Source organism: Psammomys obesus, unplaced genomic scaffold (genome assembly GCF_907164565.1).
Source record: "Psammomys obesus unplaced genomic scaffold, mPsaObe1.curated_primary_1811, whole genome shotgun sequence".
NCBI lineage: Eukaryota > Metazoa > Chordata > Mammalia > Rodentia > Muridae > Psammomys > Psammomys obesus.
Window position 1 is genome coordinate 33135661 of NW_026585644.1, and position 14187 is coordinate 33149847.

The 14187-nt window shown below is 43.9% G+C and overlaps 1 protein-coding gene across 7 annotated transcripts in view; it reads right to left on the reverse strand.

The window, feature by feature from the left end:
• The window catches only part of Dtnb (dystrobrevin beta), a 182391-nt gene extending 177019 nt beyond the window's left edge, over positions 1 to 5372 (reverse strand). For all 7 annotated transcript variants that reach the window (XR_008722336.1, XR_008722334.1, XR_008722333.1 and 4 more), the window contains exon 1: positions 5305 to 5372. Coding sequence is in view for 2 of the 7 variants with exons in the window: in XM_055626281.1 (XP_055482256.1) it covers positions 5305 to 5371 (67 nt within the window). In the remaining 5 variants the exon portion in view is untranslated. The remainder of the gene's footprint in view (positions 1 to 5304) is intronic.
• Positions 5373 to 14187: the final 8815 nt, after the last annotated feature.

Consider the following 14187-nt stretch of genomic DNA (forward strand, 5'->3'; position numbering starts at 1 on the left):
AAAGAAAGAAAAAAAGAAAGAAAAAAAGAAAGAAAAAAAGAAAGAAAAAAAGAAAGAAAGAAAATAAAGTCCTAGCAGATTAGAATGGAAAAGTCCCTTAATCTGACAGAACATAAAATTAACAGCAGCATCATTCTGAACAATATTAGAAACATCCCCATTGATATAAAGCTGAGACAAAGATGCCTATCCTCCCTACTCTTCAATTAAGAAGTATCTGAGGCCCTAACCAGAATGCTAGGTCATGAGAAAGTAGGAACCTAATATTCAAGAGGACCTGGGTTTGATCCCCAGCACCACAAACAAAGCAAAACAAAACAAGGAAAGGGAAGGAAAAGGGAGAATTACAAAACAGGAGCTAGACGGCTGGAGAGATGTCTCAGCGGTTAAGAACACTGGCTGCTCTTAAAGAGGTCCTGAGTTAAAATTCCTGGCAACCACATGGTGGCTCATAACCATCTATAATGTGATCTGATGCCCCCTTCTGGCATATAGGTGTACATGCAGACAAAGTACTCTTATGCATAAAAGAAATACATAAATCTTAAAAAGAAAAAAAAGAGCTAATGTTGTCTTTTAAAATGGTAACACTAGGCACAGTGGCACAGGCCTGTAATTTCAACACTTGACAGGTACACACAACAGCATCAGGAGGTCAAGACAAGTTTGGCCTATACAAACCTTGTATAAAAAATGTACTATAACCTAAATAGAAGACTCAGCATTACAACTAATAAAAAGAACCCAACTCCTTAGACATACTTAGAGTGCTAAGGCTAGACACCTGTGATCTATCTGGACCTAAGCAAGGGTAACTATTCTGGAGCTTAGGCAGAGCTGGGAATGAGGTGGGGCTTCCCAGATACCAATACAACTTCTCCTATGAAGAAAGTGAGGAAGCTCAAAAGGCCACACACAGAGAGAATGAGTCCAACCTGGTCTAAGAGCAAGTTCCAGGACAGCCAGGGCTAGATGGAGAAACCCTGTCTTGGGGAGGGGTTACTGAATAGAAAAGGCAGCCCCTGTGCTTAGTACCAAAAGGTAAACAGAACAATCCACCAAGTACAGAGACAGAAGCACTGTGTGAAAGCCAATGCAGCTTGCTGGAAATGGTGTGCAAGTGCTATGATCTAAATCTTTTCTTGTGTTTTTGAATCAGTTTTTCTGTTTCTGATTTGCTGTGAGACAAGGTCTAGTCATGTAGCCCAGGCCAGCCTCAAACTTACTATCCACAAAAAAAACAAAACAAAACAAAAACCTATCCTCCTAATTCTGCCTCCTAATTGCTGGGATTATTAGCATCCCACTCAAGTTATTCAGAATTTTTAATGCCCTTCTAAGCCCATGTATTAAAGGCTTGGTCCCCAGTTTGGCATCTCTGAGTAGTAGTATTTGGCTCAAGAGGTAGCTAGCACCTTGTCTTCTAGTCACAGAGGATGTGGCCCCAAAGAGGGTGGTATGAAGCCCTTCTTTCTTCTGCATCCCACTGACAGGTGAGCACCCCTGCTCTGCCATGTCCTCCCCACCATGATCTGCTACCTTTCCACAGGCCCAACTGCAGAAGGATCAACAGACAAAAGCTGGAACTCCCACCAAGACTATAGCTCAGACACAGTGCATTTGCTCACATGCTGGAAGCCCAATGTTCAATGCCTAGCACTGCAAAACCAAAATAGGTAGGTAGGTAGGTAGACAGACAGACAGACAGACAGACAGATAAATAAAAAAGAGGGAGGTGTCTATTAAAAACCTGAACCCTCCAAGCTCTGAAACAAACCAACCTTTAGTTCCTCTATAAATTGATCATCTCAGGCAACAAAAAGTTAACACAGCCACGAAGTAGAAATTGGGAACTCGTGACCTAGGAAAAAAAAGTTGGGGGAGAGGCCAAAGGCAAATTCTGGAGTAGAACTCTCATGAAGTTAATTTTAAAAAGCTTAAACTAGCTCTGAGCAAGGATACGGCACCAGCTTATGTGGTATAAGCTAGATCACATAGGGAGTAATCTAGGGAGCACTGACAGACTTAAGAAGGTCAAGACTAGAAGAAAGTTTCAGTTACTGCTTTAGTTTGAAAAAGAACCGTAAGAGGGCTGGGGAGACAGCTCAGCAGCTAAGAGCACTGGCTGCTCTTCCTGAGGTCTCCAGTGTTATTCCCAGCACCCACAGGGCAGCTCACAACGGTCTGTAATTCCACTTCCAAAAGCTTAGGATATCATCTTCTGACCTCCAAGGGCACCAGTCACACATATGACACACAGAGATACATGCAAGAAAAATATTCATATACATAAAATAAAATAAATTTTTAAAAACTGTTTAAAACATTTTAACAAATGTAGTTAACTTGGTCAGGCACCATGAGGAGCATTTCCCTTGCATTATTGTAGCTAATCACAAGAATTCCGTAAGTGGGCATTATTCCATAGATGGGGAAACTGAGGCATACAGAGATTAAGAAATTTGGCCTAAGGGCTGACAAGATGGCATATCAAGTAAAGGTACTTGCAACCAAACCTGACAACCTGAATTCTACCCCTGACAGCCACACAGTGAAAAAAAACTGACTCCTGCAAGTTGTCCCCTGTGCTGGACAGTTTTATGACAACTTGATACAAGCTGGAGTTACCTGAAAGGAGAGACCCTCAAGTGGGAAAATGCCTCCATAAAATCCAGATATAGAGCCAGGCATGGTAGCGCAAGCCTTTAATGCCAGCACTCAAGAGGCAGAGGCAGGTTCACGGCCAGCCTGGTCTACAGAGTGAGTTCTAAGATCCAGTAGGTCCAGCACATTATGGGTGGTGCCACCTTTGGGCTGGTGGCCCTGTGTTCTTTGAGAAAGCAGGCTGAGCAAGCCATGAGGAGCAAGCCAGTGACCAGCACACTTCTATGGCCTCTTCATCCACTCTTGCCTCCAGGTTCCAGCTCCGACTTCCCTCAGTGATGAACTGTTACCTGGAAGTGTAAGCTGAAATAAACCCTTTCCACCCCAAACTGCCTTTGATCATAGTGTTTCATCACAGCAACCCTAACTAAGACATCCCCTGAACTCCACATGCACACACGATAATTAATTAATTAATTAATTAATTAAGAATGAATGAATTTATAAAGGAATGTAAAGTGCCAGAGACTTTTAAAATTTTTTAAATGGAAGAAAAAAAAATTTGCAGGCAGTGGTGGCAAACACCTTGAATCCCAGTACTTAGGAGGCAGAGGCAGAGGCAGGAGGAGCTCTGTAAGTTCGAGGTCAGCCTGATCTACACAGTGAGTTCCAGACCAACCGGAGCTACACAGAGAAACCCTGTCTAAAAAAAAAAAAAGGGAAAAAAAGGGAGAAACTTGCTATACAATCATTAAGTGTTGGAACCAAGATCCAAACCAGGCTGTGGTTGGAGAAGCAGATTCAAAACTCTGTAACACAACCAGCCATGTGTGCACCCTTGGGAGGCTGAGACTAGGGGATGGTAAGTTCAAAGACAGCTTGTATGAGACCCTGGGGAAAAGAGAGAAGACAGGCCGCATGCAAGCCCAGCTGCACTTCCTTTGGAGGCAGAAGGTGAGGCAGAGGGAAGCACCTACCTCACAGAAACAGCAGTCTGGCCGCCTCCCAATCAGTACCAACACTGCTTCTCTACCTCTAACAAAGTTATCAAGCCTAAACCTCTGAGCTGAGCCCAACTCTGCCTCTACTCACTAAGTCTCAGCAAACTCAACCGATGCTGAGGGCTGAAAAGATCTGAAACTTCATCTGTTAATTACCTCGTAACAGGCAGGATGCTAGAATTCTTTAAATACCTCATGAACCACCCTAGTCTGGGTTTCTGCCTCCTATTTCCTGACTCAGCCACGCAGCACCAATTCCGTGATTTTTTTTTTTTTTTAAAGATAGGGTCTCACTATGTAGCCCCTGAACACATGGTCTTCCTGCCTCACCTCCAAGCACTGGGAGGACAGGAGCATGCCCAGCTTTGCAGTAGTACTTATAAAATGTCTTTAAAAGGTTACCATGACTACTCCAAACCAATGCGATTGTGGGATCTGAGAGGCAACAAGTGTGAGGTGGTCTGTATCACACAGCCAAAGAGAACAAAATTCTGGGGACCATCCAGTTCCTCCGGCCATGTTTTGGGCTGCTGCTGCTGCTTATTTTTTTAATATCATAATATGTTTTGGGGGTTTCTTTCTTTTTTTGTTTGTTTCAAGACAGGGTTTCTCTGTGTAGCCCTGGCTGTCTTGGAACTCATTCTGTAGAACAGGTTGGCCTCAAATTCAGAGATCCGCCTGCCTCTGGCTCCCTGAGTGCTGGGATTACAGATGTGTGCCACCACACCTGGTTGATTCTGTCATTTCTACCTCCCGATTATCTCTCCAATCTGTAGAATCCCTCTTCCCCAGGTACCGGCTGAGCCCTTCATCAGCTTCTCCTGGGCTCTGCCTCCTGGAGTGCTGGGATTACAGGAGGGCACCACTGCGCCCAGCTCATAATATAATTTTTATTCTTCATGAAATTCGTTCTTTTTGGTTTTCCAATAGTGCTATTGTTCTGACACTTGGTTCTCTTCACTGTATGCCTAGCATCTAGTAAAAGGTAATTTATATAATGTATTAATTATTAACCACTTACCACCATCTGCAAGCTTATGGTCACAACTCCAGAAAGAGTTCTAAACAGTAGGCATGGCTTAAAGTCACAGGTGTTCCATGTAACACTTTCTGCCTTACTTTTTATGACCTTAACTAAGAAAGCAGGCAAGAGCTGTGTGAGCTATTTCACAGGGTACCTCCAGGCCCACCCAGCAAGTTCCTAGCTACCCAGAGCTAGATAGTGAGACCCTGGAGAGAGGGATAGATGGAGGGAAGAAGAGAGAGAAAGGAAGGGAAAGAGAGGGGGAGGAAGAAAGAGAGAGAGAGAGAGGAAAAGAAAAAAACCTCAACTCAAGTCTCAAGCCAATTCAAGTAAAAAATATGTGTGGCTTTGAGTCCTGCAATTCCATGATCCTGTAACTCCTATTTTTCCCTCTCTAAGGCTTCTAACATACAATTTCTAACTGACTAAAACTATTACTTAGCCTGGCAGTGGTGGTGGTGCACGCCTTTAATCCCAGCACTTGGGAGGCAGAGGCATTTGGGTCTCTGAGTTCGAAGCCAGCCTGGTCTACAGAGTGAGTTCCAGGACAGCCAGGACTACACAGAGAAACCCTGTCTCAAAAAAGAAAAAAAAAAAAAAACTATTACATGGTAAAATAACAACAACACCCCCTCCGCCCCCAGTATTCCATGTGTGAGAGCCCAGGACACTCACGCATTTCTATGAAGAGCTGTCTCTTCTCTGCCATGGTCTTCCGCTTGTTCCCACCTTCCTCAATCATCCTAGAGATGAAGAAAGACACAGTGAGCAAGGGCATGCTGTGACGACTCAGCCAAGTGCTTATCTCTCAGCCGGGAGAGGTGCAGGAAACCACAGCGACCGTGTACATTCTACAACAGCATCTCCAAGAAAGGGGAGCCGCTCTCCCACTGTCAGGTAGCTTCGAAAAGACACTGAACAGTCAGCACTTACAGGGGTTGATGTGCTCACTTCCTGAGTTGAAAATACAGGACTTCTTTTCTAAGACTAGGGGCTCACACTTTCCCTCAGGCTGCTGTAGACTTCACGGTATAGTACAGGTGTAGCCCATAGTAGCCTTGAATTCGCAGCTGTTCTCCTGCCCCAGCCTTATGAGTGCTGGAAGTACAGGCATACACCATCATGCCTGGCTGAGGATGTCTTTTTTCCAACTTGATTATTTCTTTACAGCAATGTTGAGAATGTTGAGTTTCCTCTACCACCATTGTTTTGCATATATTAATAAGTTACTAAATATGATTTCAGCTACAACAAAATGAAAGCCCTGAATAAAGAACATGAGAATTTTCCATTTACAGACAGAAGATAGACATAAAATCTTCTGTTTTAAGTTAAACTTTATTAAACAACAAGATATTCATCCCCACCCTAAGGAGCTGCTCAAAGGAATTTTTCTAGCATGCAGGGATAGTTACACCAGGTGCTAATACTCCTCACATTTCTGAGTATCAAGTCCCAGCTCCCTGAGAGGCTGAAGCAGGAGAATTTTTGAACCAAATAGTTCAAAGTCGGCCTGGACAACATAGCAAGATTTTTTTCATTTGCATTCCTCTCTTATCTATTCAGCCCCCACAAAAAAGCCCGTGTGCCTCCATTATTGCTGCTATGGCTCCTGCTTCACAGATTAGGCAGCAGATGCCGAGAAAGCTAACTTGCCTACGGGCACATAATTCGACACCAGTGCAATCGCAACCTCTTGAAGTTGCTTTTCATAGAATTGTTATTTACAGATATCTGAAGCTCTAATGTCTAAAAAGCTAGAACACTGCCCATTAGACAGACCTATTTGTGCCAACTTCTGCTGAACACAAGCCAGATAATTACCCCGAGCAGATTAAGTTGTTGTAAATCACTCTCAAGTATGATTATACCGTTATACATTAAACTGGTACAAACCATTCTCGAATATCTTACGATCACAGACTAAATGACAACTACATAAACTGCGTACTCATTACATCAAGTTGCTTTGCCTGGTAATAACAAGTTTAGTTAGACCCTAAAGAAATTTAAAAATGTAAATATATTCCTTAACATTCCATAATTAATATTTTGATCAAGAATGACCCTGTCCCAAGTCATGGAAATATTATCACACAGGCTTCAACACACACAGTGGTTACAATTTACCCCAAGCCAAAGGAATTTTACATAGAAAGTAAAGGGGGAAAAGCCAGCAGAAACAGAAAAACAATCTAATAAAATCTAGGACTTAGAGAAGAAACCAGAGTTGGCTCCAGTAGTCTGTAATTACAAAGGGAAGAGCCCACGCAAAAGCTTGTGGCTCCCTCGCCCCAGACCTGATCTCTCTCAAAGCCAACTGCCAATACAGAGCACCACAGAATAACTACAATGTCCTTTATAGCATATCTCTTTCTACTTTAGTATTCCTTTACATCACTTTTCTCAAAACAGGGAAATCGAGTTCCTAGAGACTGCTGAATTCTCAGTGGCAATTTTCTAAAATTTTATTGCCATTTTCAGATTCGTCTTGGGAAGCGATATATATCGTGGGTCATCCAGGTAGCCACCACCCTACAGGTAGTGCCAGGTAATTTCAGCAACCACAACTGCATGTAGAACTATGACAAACTACAGGAGCTACACTTTCTTGGGCAAGTCTGACCTGTCATCTGCTTTTGCAGATAGAGTTTTGGAACACAGACATATCTGTTCAGTTCTGTTTCCTTTTCTTCCTCGGAGGGGGTATGAGGGCAGACATGGTCTCCTTTAGTCCAGGTCAGCCTCAAACTTGCTATACTCTTGAGGAAGACCTAATCCTTCTGCCTCCTACGTGGTGGGATTTAGGCATGTGTTTTCATGCCTGGCTTCATTTCTGTACTCACAAAACAATGGCAGACTACAATGCATGCCACAGGGAACTCCTGGCCTGGAAGGTCTGAGGTAAAGTTCACTATTTGGTCCTGTAAGAAAAAGTTTGACAATATTTATTTATAGCAATAATTAACACTGGATTATTACATGGCTGGCTTCAATTAGGCTAGCAGGCCCCCACTGTCAAAACGAAAACAAACATAGCATGTGCTTCTGTCTCAGTTCTATTACTAAGAGTCCATCCTTGGGGAAGCACCTTAATCACTCGAAGATTCATTCCTTGTTACTAAAATGGCATCAAATAGTTGCCTTCACCAACTATTAGGGTTTAGATGTGACATGTCCTGCACAGGTCCATGCACTTGAACACTTGGTCCCTGGCTGGGGCACTGTTGGTGGGGCCTTTTGATACTGTAGCCGAGTTAGCAGGCGTGGCTTTGGGAGCCAGCCTTGAAGGTGTGTTATCTCCTCATGCTCTGGAACCACTCTCTGTTTCCGAACTGCAAATACAGTATGACCGCATGCCTCAATCTCCAGTAGCCACTGTGGATCCTCAAATTGTGAACCAAAATAAACCCTTGCATGTATTTCTGTCTCAACAAGAAACACAATTAATACATCCGCTTTTATTTGTTTTTGTCTGTTTGTTTTCAAAGAAAAGAAAAGAAAACCCAAGAGGAAAGGAAGAAATGTAAAGGGAGAAGGAAAGATGAAAACCCACTATTAAGATGCTTCAATGATTTACAGCCAATCATAGAAGTAAACAGTATGTACTTCAGAGGTTTTCAAGAGAATGAGGCAGGAGCTGAAGATATGGCTAAATGGGTAGCCAGCTTGCTGCAGAAACATGAGGCCCTAAACTCAGAGCCCCAGCACCCACATAAAAGAGGCCAGATGTGACGGTGTGCACCTGTAATCCCTAATGCCGGTGAGAGTTGGGAGGGGGCCAGGAGGATAGAGATAAGCTGATCTCAGCAGCTCAACAGCCTGCAGTCTAGCCAGCCAGTGAGCTCCAGGGTCATGAGCGACCCTGTCTCAAAAACTAATAGTAATACACCCAGCATCAACATCTTGTGGAGGCATAAAAGGTAGTGCATGCTCACACACACACCATTGCCTAACACACACCCACACCACTGCCTAATACACACCGTACACCCACGCACCATACACACACCCCACACGCACAGTCATCCCAACAACAGTAGAAGCTGTCCTGGCCGGCCATCCCTTCCCCAGGTGGCTTAGTTACTTTTCTATTGCTGGAAGATGGCCATATTTTCACAGCTGCACTTTCCCTGGAGAACTCCCGTCAGCTGCCTGAATATTCTCTAGCCAAGGAGCCTGCAAAGTTCCTCACTCCCATTGGACAACGAACAGCTTCAGTCGATGACGGATAAGTCCTAACCAGCCCAAGAAAGTTCTGGATCCTGGAATTTGGGCTAAGAATATAACCACCTCAGCCACTGAGCACAACTACTAAACCCAAACTAAAGCAAGTGGAGTCATTAGAGACACATGTGAGGTAAGCCTGAGCAGGTGGAGAAAGAGACCACCCAAGAAGGGTTTAACACTTCTCTCTCACAGCCCCAGGCCTGAACAGCCAGGCTCCGCAAACAAAGCCCTGTCATGCTGGAAAAAAAAAAAAAAAAAAAAAGAAACACACACCCAGGAAAGCCCTCTAGTTTGCTTGCAGAGAAGAAGAGCAAGCTAAAGCAGAGTGGAAGAAATACCAGGCTTACAGCTTGTGTGGAAAACTACAGGAGTTAAAATTGTGAGGGGAAAAGGAAATAAAAAGTAACCGGCTTGAGAGGGAAGAAATAAAACTGTCCATGTTCACCTTGACATGATTATCTAACGCAGAAAACCACAAAGAATTTCCCAAATCCGCCACCGAGTAAGAAATCACAGCAAGGTGACCTGATCAATACACGAAAATCAATATACAAAAGCCTATCCATTTCCTGTGTGGCAGCAACACACTGAAATCTAAAATTAGTAACATAATACAACATTAAAAAATTAAAACATAGGTGCTGCAGAGATGGCTCAGGGTCAAGAGCACTCGCTGCTCTTGCGGAGGACCCAGGTTTGATGCCCAGTGCCCACATGGTGGCTCACAATGAGCCAAACTTCAGTTCCAGAGGATCTGACACCCGCTGACTGATCTCCATGAGCAACAATACATATATGGTACATATTACATGCAGTCAGGCAAAACATAAAAATTTAAAAATTAATACATCTAACAAAATAATTTAAAAATCATAACACTTATGTTATCACCCCCAAAATATGAATATTTTGTGCAAATATAGCAAAACATGTACAAGACCAATGTGAAGAAACCCATAAAACTTGTGAAAAAAATCAACATAAAACTAAATAAATTACTAAGATTCCATGTTCATAAGTAAGATTAAACATTGTCAAGATGTCAGTTCCTTAAAACTCAATCTATAGACTCAACGTAATCCCAACCAAACTCCCAAGTTACTCTCTAAATATCAACAAATTCCTAATGTCTACACAGAAGACAAAAAACTAAGAATAGCCAAGATGGTATTTTAAAAAAAATAAAAGTAAAAGCTGAGGCCAGAAACCACCAGCTTCAAGACTCATACTATCAAAAGGCGACCGAATGAAGAAAAAACAAGGGTTACTCTAAGAACTGGATATCCAAATGCAAAAACATTATTCAAAACACAGACCTTATACCTGTCATAAAAATTAGCTCAAAATGGTCTAATTTTAAAACATAAAACTATACAACTCCTAGAAATCACAGGTGAAAACATACAGCCTGGGGTAATGGTGGAGATTCTCTTTTATTTTTACGGAGCGTCTCACACTGCAGCCTAGGCTGGCTTGGAACTCAACTAGATCTTGGCCTTGAAGTGTGGTAATCCTCCTGCATCAGCCTCCCGAGGGCTGAGAGTACAGGTGTGGGCCGCCACACTCAGGTGATTATGACTGTGTGTGTGCACATGCGTGTGTGTACGAAACTTGCACAGAGGCTAGAAGACATGGGGCCCTCCCTGCTCTGTCACTCCCAATCATAATCCTTTGAGACAGGGTCTTTCTGACCCTGGAGCCAGGCTGGCAGGCAGCAGGCCCCAGAAATCCTCCTCTCCATCCCGTCCCACCCTCCAATGCACACGGAGGGACTTGGCTTTTTCTACCCAACTTGAGTCCTTGTGTTTGCACAGCAGGCGCTCTTACTGGAGAGATGAGCCATCCCTCTAGGCCTGGTGAGGACTTTTTAGATAAAACAGCACTAGCAAAACCAAAGAAAGAACTGTTAAACTCAACTTCACCAAAGGTAAAAGGTTGGGGCTAGAGGTCGTGGTGCACACCTTTAATCCCACCACTGAGGAGGCAGAGACAGGTAGCTCTCTTCGAGTTTAAGGGCAGCCTGGTCCACATGTGAGCTCCAGGCCAGTCAAAGCTACGTAGGAGACCTTGTTTCATGAAATTAAACAAAACAACAACAACAATGAAAGGGCCTCTGGCCTCCACAGATGTGTTCACATGTACTTGCACACCAGCACATGCCTGCACACATAGAAAATGAAAACAAGGAGATACCACTGTGTGCTATCAGAACAGCCGAAGCGGGGAGCAGACAACCCCACGCACTAGTCAGAATGCAAAGCAACAGGCCCAGCCACTCTGAAGACAGTTGGCCACATCGTTACATGACAAGATGTGTTATCATACAATCCTTGGTATTTAGGCAGAGATGGTAACAGTGTACACCTACCAAAAAAACTGCACACAGATGTTCCTAGCAGCTTTGTTTATAACTGCCAAATCCTGAAAACATCCACATAGGCCTTCAGTGGGTGAAGCGATAAACTATCCAGTTCTAAAAAGAAATGAACTACGAAGCCATTAAGACACTGAAGAAACTTAAGCATGAATTACTAAGGGAAAGAAGCCAGCCTGAAGCCAGGAGTGGTGGTGAACACCTGTAATCCCAGCACAGGGCAAGTTCAAGGCCAGCCTGGGCTAAATAAAACCCTGTCGCAAAAAATAAATAAATAAATAAAAATAAAAATTTAAAAGAGGACAGAAAGCACCGTTTTAACTACACGACATCCATGAAAACGCAAAATTACAAAATTACAGAGACAGTTAAGACTGATGACACTCGAGTCAAGGAGGGCAATGAATCCAATGAGCACAGAGGAACATGGTGCACAGATGGTGCAGTGAAAACCATCCAGTCTGATGATGGCTGGTACACGCCACTGTACCATTTGTTTAAACCCAAGAACATGCAGCACTCAGTCAACCGTAACATCAACTGCACGCTTGGGAGTAAACAATGCGTCGGCGTGGGCTCACTGATTCTAATGAACACACCACGCTGGTGGGAATGCTGCTGATCAGGAGGCTGTGTGTGTGTCAGGGCAGAAAGCACACAGGAAATCTACAGACTGGAGAAACTGTAAAGAGAACTCTGACCCTCTACTGCAGAAAGACCTCAAAGGCCTGTGCTGGGATTATGTCCTGAAAGATGCTTAGCTTCCAAGATCTACCCTTGCCTCTGGGAGAGTAAGATCACAAGGCCAAGGCTGGAGAGATGGCTAAGAGCACTGGCTGCTCTTCAGAGGACCCAGGTTCAATCCCGCATGGCAGCTCACAACTGTCTGAGTCCAGTCCACGGGATCCAACACCCTCACACAAACATACATACAGGCTAAAACACCAATGCATATAAAACAAAAATAAATAAATCATTCTTTAAAAAAGAACAAGAGGCCAGCCTTGTCACAGTTGAACAGGGAGGCACCATGCCTGCGTTGGGGAGAGCAGGCCTGATTCACCAAACACCTGCTGGACCTGGAGTAACCGTAAGACATGTCTTGGAAAGGATCTTGAGAGAGTTGAACTTGGAGACCCAGTATACACTGGTAAGAAAAAGCATATTGATACAGGGCACTGGCTCGTGAAGCAGGATTTAATCAAACAAAAACACCTGGAAACAATCCTGATGCGCCTCATTTAACCCTGAAATACAATACTTAAATTATGTCCTAGAGAAAGGGAGTTGGAGATGCTGAAACCACAAGAAGGTATTAAGGTAGGTGTCAAAAGGGTTTCCTCATGTCCCACACCGTCTACACTTTACCAAGGCCTTGCATCCTAGACTGGCAGCAGCTGCTTCACCCCCCACCCACAAGCTCCAGAGCCTTGCTTCCCTCAGGGCAGGCCTGAGACACTATAGATATACCACCTAGGAACACTTTTAGCCAGCGGCTGGTGGAGCTGGTATAGAAGGGCCACTGCTGGCTCGACATTCTCCACCTGTTTCGCACTGGCTCCTGGGGGCCATCGGTGAGACCAAGCTACAGCTAAATGACTGTTAACACAATGGTTAATCAACCCCGTATTTCCTATCTTCTTGTTCCTATCTACTTCTCTCCGTCCAACAGTTTTTTTTTTCCAGAGATAACTGTCTAAACAAAATGCTTGCATTCAAATTTCTGCCTAGAATCAGCTGCTAAAGAAATAAAAATACCTGTTCATTCAACCGAGCTTATGATTCAGATAACCTCAAGTCCAAACTTAAGAGGCGCATACCAAATGCCATCAATTACTTCCCCCGGCCAGTGCTTTATGGGTGTTGTCATCTGCAGCTCTGTAGTTATTTAGGCTTTCAACAGCTCTAAACCCAACAAGGTCCTCTACCACCACAGCTGACCACATGGCCCTGCTGTTGAGACAGGACCTTGAGCATCAATACTTGCACGAATGCACGAACACCTCCTCACTTCCTTCCACTGGGACTCCTGGAATTCTGCCTTCTCTTAGTCTAAAGATAACCAATACCTCTCTATCATCCTCTTTACATGCTGACTCTAATTTCAAACTCTGCCATTTCCTTCCTCCCAATCACTCTCATAGCCACTCCCCCTTTCCCCCCATTTCTACTGCCAAAACCTTCCAACAGATTAACGAACAAATAAAATTCTGTGACCTCCTGATCCCAGGACTCTCCACCCCCTTTTTCCTGTAAGTTCATCCTGCAGACACACAAAGAAACCCGCCAGCAGGCTGTATCCACATAAACCTATCTGCTCTGCAGCTCATCCAGTCACCCTGGCAGGCAGGTGCTCCTCTCCACCCAAACTAAAGACAGACATAGGCACAGTCTACCACGTGTAAAAGAAGCCAGAGTCCCGGCTGGGAGATACAAGCAAAGCATCTTAAACCTTAAAGCCAAACTCTAAGTTCCTAGACGAGGCTATTTAATATTCTTGGCCCAAACCCAAACTGAGGGAACGAGTTTTTATACAGAACACCAAAAACAACAGCTCATGAGATAGAAAATGTTCTAAGCTGAATCTTAATCAAAATTAACTGCTCTGCAAAGTTGTTTTAAAAAATGAAAACAAGCAGAATAAAATAAAGAATTTTCAGCCCAGCAAGACGGCTCAGTGACTAAGCACTGTGAGCTTAGCTTGATCCCCAGAACAGAGATGAAAGTAGAGGACTGACTCCCTAAGGGTTGTCCTCTGACACCTAAAACACACCCCCACGGCACACGTGGCCACACTCACATCGCACTCACACACAAATGAGTAAACACTTTTTCAAAGTACATACAACTTTTAGAAATAAAGCTTAAAACTCAGTAACAACAACAACAAAACCAGTCCAATTAAAAATGGTCAGTGGGCCAGCAGGACGCTCAGGTGGAGGTGTGTACCACCA